This window comes from Buceros rhinoceros, unplaced genomic scaffold (assembly GCF_000710305.1).
Source record: "Buceros rhinoceros silvestris isolate BGI_N320 unplaced genomic scaffold, ASM71030v1 scaffold11018, whole genome shotgun sequence".
NCBI lineage: Eukaryota > Metazoa > Chordata > Aves > Bucerotiformes > Bucerotidae > Buceros > Buceros rhinoceros.
In genome coordinates, this window is record NW_010425112.1 from 17,764 (window position 1) to 27,295 (window position 9,532).

A 9,532-nucleotide genomic window follows, 5' to 3' on the forward strand; every position below is an offset into this window, starting at 1 on the left:
TTTCATATGTAGTAAGGAGATGTTAAGATGTTAAGGAGACTTTGAAAATACTAAAATAATTGAATTAAAGGTTATTTCATACCATAGAGATTCACAAAATAATTAAATATAATTTCTAGAGGTTTTTATGGCATGGCTTGAATAGTAATACGATTCTATTCACACTTGTCTGGGAACATGGGTATAAAGCACCAAATGTTTCCAGTTATTAATAATGCTCATGTCTCGAACTCATGCTGAAGTGCTGGGCTTTACAGCACAGTCATAGACTCACTATGTATCCTGCGAGTGATTTTATATGTATATTTAATATTAATATTATGCTGCATATGTTATGTTACAGATTACATCTTCCATTTTTCATGAACCAGGAGGTCCTGCCATAAAGTTTGAAGTCAAAGTTGCTGCCTTAACATACACACTGCTTTAACAGACCCCAAACTGTTGTGGGTGTGCAGAATTGCCCGTCCTGTTCTGACCGTGACCATGCCTCTGTTTGGTCTTTGTATTTCTTCTTTCTGAACTTGCTTCACCCCTTTAGGAACCTTTCAATGTGTTGTGTGAAACTGCAAGCTCTGGGTCAGATTTGCAAGATCTTTCAAACAGGAAAAAACCCCAAACGGTCTACCCAAGATCCTGGTTTAGATTTCATTTTATTTGTCATCTTTTATGAACAAATTACGAAATATACTTCATTCACAAATTGGAAATATTTACAATTTCTTTACAACAAGGCATTGTTGAGGTTTTGATTTAGGCGTTCTTGGAGCATTCTGTCTTTCAAAACAAAGACATTGGTGGTGTTTTCAGCACACTTCATTTACACTCTGAATGTGAAATGGGAGCCTTTTGAAAGAGTAATTAACACTCTCTTTTGATACAATCTACTGAGAAAACTAAGGCTGGATGCAATCGCAGTGTGGGGATAGAGACTGTGCAATGCGTTGCTGGTACCATGCCACATGATCTGAAGTCATCATATTACACTGGATGCTGCTAAGTGGGGAGGAGAAAAAGATTCCCCTGAGCCATCCTTTCTCTGCCCTCTTCTCTTTAGGAATCCTTTGACTGGGCTAAATGTGGTGCAGTTTAATTATTTTTTTCTGGTTTTTGAATCTTCATGAGAAGAAGAGTCTTGAGAAGTCTATTTCAAATACTATCACAATTCTGAAAAGTTATTCAGACAAAAAAAAAAAAAAGCCAGGAAGTGAATAAATACTGTATATCCACAAGATGTTAAGGAGACAAATTCCGAACATGTTTCTAAGAGGGAAATGCAGCTGTGCTGTTCTGCATTTGTGGCATTTGAGCCAGAAAAGCTAAGATAGTTCCATATTCTTGTGGTCTTTTTTCCTGAAGAACATTCTAAAACCATTTCTTTCCATTAAACTTTTAAAAATCTCTTAATATACACTTCCATTATAAATCAGATGTGGGCCACCATTGCTTAGGTTGTCTGTCATTTCCTGGAACAAGAATAGAAAACAGTGATTAAAATTACACTTATTTTGTGTTTTTTAAAATTCAGTTAGCTAAGGTTGTATAAAAATTTAACAAAGTCTGAATTTCAAACATTCAGAAAAACTTTACATTTTCTATTTGGGTTCATAAATCTCACTGTAAAAAAAAAATAATCACAGTTCTTCCTACATAAATTAAATGCATTTGAAAGCTGATAGGCTCATTGATACTGATTGTGTTGGACATAACTCTCAGCATTGAATACAGCATTGAAGGCATCCGTGCAAGTTTTGTGACATTGTCCTTTGAAAGTGCATTAACTCAAACTTGTGATAATCTACAAAGGAACAAGGTTCTAATGAAGTCTTCATTTCCATTCAGACCTTTTTCTGTGCTGACATGCTACAAACAGATGCCATTCAGTTCTAGCTGGGATAGATTTGGGAAGTAGGTCTAGATCCAAAGAGGATTGTTTGGTTTTAAAGGTTTTGACTTCTGGCCTTGGGATGGGACTGATTTTGGTTTTCCCAAAACTACAATTTTTAGCAGTTCAGCAATTGCTACTAAAGTAGTAGCTGCTACTAAAGTAGCAGCTGAGTCATCCCAGAGTAAGGTGACCTGATCATGAGTTGGAATCCTAAAGCACCTAAACCAAGATTTGTTAGGAGTTAGTTTTTCTAATACTCAAATTGCAATTGAAACAACACCTAGTCAGCAGCTGTCTAAGTCTGAAGATGGCTACGTTAATTAAGCAGTTCTCTGACCTCAAGGCTGCAAAGCCACATAGAGTTTATGCCCAGAACTGCCCTATTCTGAACAGTTGTTGGCCTAGGCCAAAATTAATCTGGATGTGGAAATGAAGTGATTTGCTGCTTATGTCCAAAGACAGATCCCAGAGAACAATCAACTATTCCAAGAAAAATGAGCACACATAAAAATGTAGTTTGGGCTATTCTTTTTAAAATTTAGGTAGGTGAGGTGAAGGTGTCACTGTTGGGCTAGTCCTAAAATACTTGCATGAGAACCAGAAGCTCTTCTCTACATGGAAAGATTAAGTTCACCTATTCTACCTCCTAGGTACACTTGGAGAAAATGTGGAAGAAAGGGGATTTGTTTGTCCCCTTTCTTGTGGAAGCTTCTACGGAAAAAGTAAAGCAGAATTCATTGGGCTAAACAGAGGGAGATAAAGACCCAAAGAGCGAGCCTGACTCTGTAGCATAGTAGCTGAGACTCTTGGTAAAGAGAAGAAAATTCTGGGATCTGGTCTTTATTTGTAGTCTAACTCTCTCTCACCTTTTAATCCGCAACATTTTATTTATATATAGTTTGGGAGGCAGAGACCAGAACTCAGAGTTTACCATGAAGTGGAAGCACTGCTACCTCCTCCCTCAGGTGTTACTAGCTACATTTTAAAGTAGATTACAAGACTTAATTGTTCCCTGCACAGCTTTTGAAAGGAAGTATGTCTTATTCCTCCCTACAAAGTAAACTTAGGGCCATCAAACCAAGTACCCTTGCCAATTAGTACTCCTGTATCAAGCATTAAGTTTCAGAGAAAATAAGACGTGTAAACTTACTGAATTTTTACTATTTTCTATGACCCACTTCTCCTTTCAGCAGGTGATGGTATTGGATGTTTTTGTACAGTGCTTTATTCTCCTCATATACTGAAGAGAAACGGGCATGCCTAACACTGGACTCTGGATCCCGGTTTGGGGGTTGTCTGCTCTGAAACAAGGCACTGCGTTTTGCCTGTTTGTAGGTGCCTAAGCCCTTTGTTGGATCTACACTGAAGATACCAGTCAGCTGGAAAGGGACAAAGAATACTAAAGCTATTTAATATTAAACTATCAGTCAGCCATAGGTTGATAGTAATGATCTGTCAAAAGGCTGCTCATGAGTGAGTGTAAGTTTCCTTTTGTCAGCTTTATCACTTGAATTCTCTGCAGACATCAGCTATTGGAATATAATAATTTAAGAAAATATTGAAAACCATTTATTTTTCCCAATATTTCTATTTTCAAAAGTGTAAGTATTAGTAATTTTTAAAATGTTGCTGAATTCAAGAAATGAAGGAGCACACAAATTAGAAGCAGAGTGAGTCAATAGTGGCAACATCCAAATAGGAGCATTTGGATGTCTATAACTAGGGTGAATATTTTAAATACTCAACTTACTTCCAGACTGCAGCATTCACCATGTAGAATTATGTCACTACCTGGAAGCACCATTCCTGACTCAGAGTGACATCACAGCATCAGCCAGCTTTGTTTAGCTGAAACTGTGACTTCCTCTTAGAGGTGGCCCTTCCTGAAGTGACATAACAACATGGCAGCTCCCTAGTGTTCAGCGTACCTTGGAGGTAACTCTGGTGTCGGGGGAACCACCGGGCAGCTGGGCAGGTCGGTTATTTCAATACCCCTCAATCTCTAATATAAATATAACAATTATACAATAAATATAGCACAAACAAATGCACATGCAGTACACGTCTAAATTACTGTATATCAGTATAAATATATGAAGTAGTCTTATAGATAAAACACTTTAAACCTATTTTCTAAGTCAGGGCCTAATTTAATGTAAGTTTTTAAGTAGCCTTCATTATTTTTCAGGGGCATGCCTTGAGCTAATGTGCTCAAACCTGCCAGCAGCAGGCAGTCCACAGGCTGCAAGTCTAAGATGTCCCAGACATCTTAGACATCATCAGACCATCTATGCATGCATACTTCGTTCTACAACACACATGCAGGGAGTCCACCAACAGTGGGGCGCATCCCACATTCACTGAGCGTGGGCAAGAGGATTGCTTTGCACATGCATCATGGCGCTTCACCCAAGATAAGTCACTGCTGAGCGTCTAGAGCTCTGTAGGTCAACAAGCCAGGAAAGGAGGCAGTGAACTTCTGCTATACATGGTCATCTTCATGGGGTTGACAGGTGTTTGTATTTTGAGAGATTTTTCTTCCCAGGCCGTTTTTTTAACCCTCTCTCCTTTTCTCTTAAATGGGCTTCATCTGTGTCCTTATTGAGGCAAGAGCCTCTTTGAAAGGCAAGATCTAGCCTACCATCTGCAAGACCATGGTCATACTTGCCTACATAGCTTATTAGAATTCTGCTTCTTTTTAAAATGGGAGGGAGAAATGTATCTCTTATCTTGATTTTATTATCCTGCTATATATAACATGTTACTATTGCAACCTGCACTATTTATCTTTTTAAAACATGCTTCAAACATCTAAGGTGAATTCAGTCTATACTTCTACTTGGAGTCTCATCTCAGTTAAGAAAACAAAGAACAGTGACAAGTAACTTTTACTTAATGGACAATTAACTGCTGTATCACGTTTTGTCAGGGAATCTGAAAACTTTCTACAGTCTCAGTGAATTAATCCTTGCTCTGCTGTTCAGAGGTCTCAGTAGATATGATACAGGCTGTTGAACTTAACTGTAATGAAAACTTGCACATGGAGGTTTAGATGGGCAGTCCACTTCTGTTCCCTTCTCTACTCATTTCTCACATGAAAGGCATTGGATACGAAGTCCAAATGCAAAGCCCGGGGTGTCAGTGAACATTTTACTCCTCAAACATTAATCAGATCTGTAAATCCAAGGAGTCCTATTTCAAGAATTCTATTCAATTAATTATTTTGGCCCTACGTGCTCAACTTCAGAAGCTTAAGTTTCAGCATCTATGTTTGTGAACTGTGGCTTTTGTGTTTAAATAACCTACTTTATAAGCTGAATACTTGGGAGAGGAAGAAATTGATTAAATCCTGGAAGCATGCAATGATGTGGTTACAGAAATCTTTCTGTACTTTTTCACAGTGCAATACATGATACTCCATATTAATAAGGCTTCCAATATTTATGAAGTGCTATATTTAGCAGCTAAGCCCTTGAATAGCTATACAATGGAATTATGTTGAAATGGATGTACTCCATTGAAATGGATGTACTGCAAATATACAGTACCTAAAAATATCTCCACATAATGCAACATAATAAAGCTTACACAGAATGGCAGCATTTCTTTTTCCAAAAGCTCTTTCTCATATAAAACTGAAAACTGAATACATTTCTTGCCAATTGTAAACATTAACACATATAGTGGCATTTTAGGAGGAGCAGAACAAATAAGGGAGGACCCACAACTCACTTTTTCTGCCATTTCATGGGAGTGATGCAATGAATGTTCTCTTTCTGAGAACATTCGCCTTTGTTCATAGCTGGCTAGCCGACAAGTGAGCCATGAAGAAAGGGTGCAACCACCGATTCCAATGCATGCAAGAGACATGGAGGCAAGATGCAAAGAATAGAGAGCAGACGACTTCTTTGTCAGAGCACGAAGAAATTGAAAATTTAAGATTCCTCCAATTAGTCCACAGATGCAACAGGCAGAAAAAAGTATCATCTGTCAGGAAAGACAAGAAAGGTTATGTCACTGTAACATTTTTCAGAGACAGATTCATTCATTAAAAAAATGAGACTAAGCATAATTCAATGCTTCAGTAGCATCATGGACTGCAAAACATTGCACAGACACTCATTTTTAACTCCCTCAGCTCCCACAGAGATCCAAGGGAATGCAATACCTTCCGGTGTACAAGAGTTAAGACTGATGTTGCATGTAATATAAAGTTGAGTAGAATGAGTTGGTCATATTAAAAGCTAGTCAATGGAAGGACTGCTAGGACATAAATCTGATTTCCAGCATTTCATTCAAAACAGTAGCGTTACAGAATGTGTCATGATTTTCTATAGTGCAGTTTCCCACTGCTCCTGAGGACTGAATGCCTCACGTATTCGCAGTGAATCCCTCTTGCTTTGTGTGCCATCTGACTCTGCCTCCTGTTCAGTTCTAATTTGTGCAGTCAGACAGCAGTTTGGAGACTTTCTACGGCTTTTGTGGAGACTACAAAAGTGTTCAGGGTGAATGTGCTGGACAAAGAAGCGAGAGAAACAACATAAATCTGTGATGCAGCTCTATAGAAGGACAGTGTAGTGACTTTGTTTATTTGTTTGTTTTTAACTAAGTTAAAATGTTTCTGGGAACTTTACAAGGATGTGAAACAGGCTGCAATTAATGCAACATGGTTAAAGACCTCTTATCACTTTAATCACAAAGATGCCGTCCTAGTTCAGGATATTCTTGAGCCACAATGACTCAAGAGTGAAAGAACTTATTATGGAGATGCTACTAAATTATTGTCTTATTCGCTTCCCTTGATACTGCTGGCCTGTCAGATATTGATCTAGATGGGCCTTTGATGATGCTTCATATGGCTTTGTATATGTACTTATCTACTGTGGTAGGAACAATTTATGAAGCCTTACAGACCACTTCTGTACACAGCTGGCATGACAATTTCATCAGGAACGTGGCATTCAGGCTGTATGCTGCAGTCTGCTGGAAAGTGACTATTCCATGAGACCACCAGAATGCACAGGTTTTAGAAACTGGTTATGGTCCACATGCTTTAAGAAATGGAACTGTCATTTTAACATGGTTTAGGATAACTCATTAATATTCTAAAATAGTCTGAGAGAAAACTTGATTCCCTTCTCACCTATGCTGGTTTTATATGACTTCCATCTGTACATAGCAGAATAATCAAGCTGACAGAAAATTAAGCCAGACATTATCACTTATAATAGGATCATGTTTCTAACATAAAGTTCTGCTGTGACTTGCACAGTAATAACAACATTTTACTGTCAGAAAAATTATTGTAATTCTGATTCTTAGAAGTGACACAAACCATCCACCATCACTTTAAAACTGACTTATACGTTATTCTGATTGAAAAGGAACTTATTAAAACAGTGTACCGCTACGATATCTAGAATCAAACCTGGCCAGCAGCCTGACTGAGGTGACAGCCCAGTGTTGTTTTTTGGAGAAGGTACAATCCAGTAACATTATCAGGGAACTTTCTCTTGACTTAGCAAAAGTTTGTATCAAGAGGTTTTCCATCCAAATTTATCCAGACAGGGATAAATAAGGATGTGATGCTTAAATAAGAATGACCTAAATAAGCCGTTTGAGAAGTGCCTTGCTTTGCTTCATTAACCCAAAGTGCTTATGGCTTTTTTGGACTGCTGACTTGCAATTTTTACTGACTTTTTAATCAGAAACACAGAAAGTCCCCGGTAAGGAGTTCAAGTTAGATAAGTATGCCTTTCAAATACTTATGTGATATATATATTCAGTGGGAAAACTTACAACAAGTCCAGATTTTTTTTTGGCGCACAATATTCCACATATGCCACAAAGCAGAAACTGCAAAGAAAGAAAAAAAAATCAAACAATTATTTCAGCATTTAATATTTCAAGTTTAAATTCTGCTGTGTTGCTCTAGTGGTGACCACAAGAGTAGGTTAGGCAATAGTTACCAAAAAAGCTGGTTTACTCTTTTTTTTTTTTTCTCAGAAAAGGTTAGCGAGATAGTAGTCAGTGATCCAAATAATCTACTTTCAAGCATAGATGAGGTACTTAATGCCCTGATCCTACAATCTGAACCACTGAGGGATCTTACATGGATTGTCCTGTCCTAAAGACAGTGGAACTCAAGTCCAAGAATGCAATTCAGTCACCTCTGTGGGTGCAGGTGTAAATACATCTCTTGGTGTGGCTACACTGACCACCCAGGATTATCTGTTTCAGATTCTAGATAGCCCACTTTGCAAGTGGTTGGCTTTCATGAACTGATCTGGTAATTGTTGCATCAAGCATTAGGCAAAAACTAATTAACAAAACCAAAAACACCCCTACCAGTTGATATGAATAGATGTTAATGCTTTTTAGTAACCTGTGTCAATGACATTCTCTGGTAGCTGTTTTCCCTCCTACAAAAAAGTTTAATGAGGAGAACAGTGAATAGTCCCTGAGGGAGCAGTTCTGGTAGGAGCTACACTAGTTATATGAAAACAAGAAGGCTTTCTCCAGGTGTCTGTAATACTTTCAAAAGATTTATTTGAAACCTCATAAACTCCTTTATTAAGAAATGTGTGCTACTTTCTTTCAGTAAAGCTGACCCTACGCCCTTACTGGGAAGTAATTTTATAGTTTTAAAACTGTCTTTTTCCACATCTTTTTTGCACTGAGATGGTATTTCTAGTAAAACGCTCTACTTGACCTTGATTTAGGATTGAATCACAGAACAGACCTGCCAGTTACGTAAGAAATTAAAGAAAAATTAAGGAGTTTCTATACAGCATTCAAGGTCACTGCAATATATGGCATATACAGCTCATTTACTCTCCAAAATACAGGAACTTCAGTATCTCAGCTGAGGAGGTGCTTTAAATACATAGTTTATCTTCCTCCAACTACAGAAGTTCTTGCATATGGCTAGAAAAATGTGTTTTTACTCTGTGCTCAGCTTATTGAATCACAGAATGGTTTGGGTTCGAAGGGACCTTAAAGGTCATCCTGTTCCAATACCCCTGCAGGGATACCTTCCATTAGATCGGGTTGTTCAAAACCCAATCCAAACTGGCCTTGAACACTTCCAGGGATGAGGCATCCACAACTTCTTTGGGCAACCTGTTCCAGTATCTCACCACCCTCACAGTAAAGAATTTCATCCTTATATCTAACCTAAATTTACCCCCTTTCAGTTTAAAACCATCACCCCTCATGCTATCATTACATTCCCTAATAAAGAGTCCCTCCCTATCTTTCCTGGAGGCCCCCTTTAAGTACTTGGAAGACTGCTATATGGTTTCCCTGGAGCCTTCTCTTCTCCAGGCTGAACAACACCAGTTCTGTCAGACTGTACTCATCTTTGTGACCCTCCTCTGGACCGACAGAACCAAAGACTCATTTTGGTTGGAAGAGACTTTTAACATCCTCAAGTCCAACTCGCACTAGACTAGGAACGCATTGCCATCGTCCCTAAACCATGTCCCTCAGCACCACATCTACACCTCTTTTAAACACCTTCAGGGATGGGGACTCCACCACCTCTCTGGCCAGCCTGTTCCAAGGCTTCACAACCCTTTCTGTAAAAAAAATTTTTCTGAATGCCCAACCTCAGTCTCCCCTGGCACAACTTGAGGCCATTTC

General features: G+C 38.5%; 1 protein-coding gene across 1 annotated transcript; it reads right to left on the bottom strand.

Moving 5' to 3' along the window:
• Window positions 1–637: 637 nt before the first annotated feature.
• Window positions 638–7,744, bottom strand: TMEM196 (transmembrane protein 196; the record flags this gene model as incomplete). The annotated part of the gene is made up of 4 exons (XM_010141026.1): window positions 638–1,466; window positions 3,817–3,890; window positions 5,621–5,875; window positions 7,688–7,744. Coding segments are annotated over 4 exons (393 nt in total), but the record flags the coding sequence as incomplete, so codon positions are not given.
• Window positions 7,745–9,532: the final 1,788 nt, after the last annotated feature.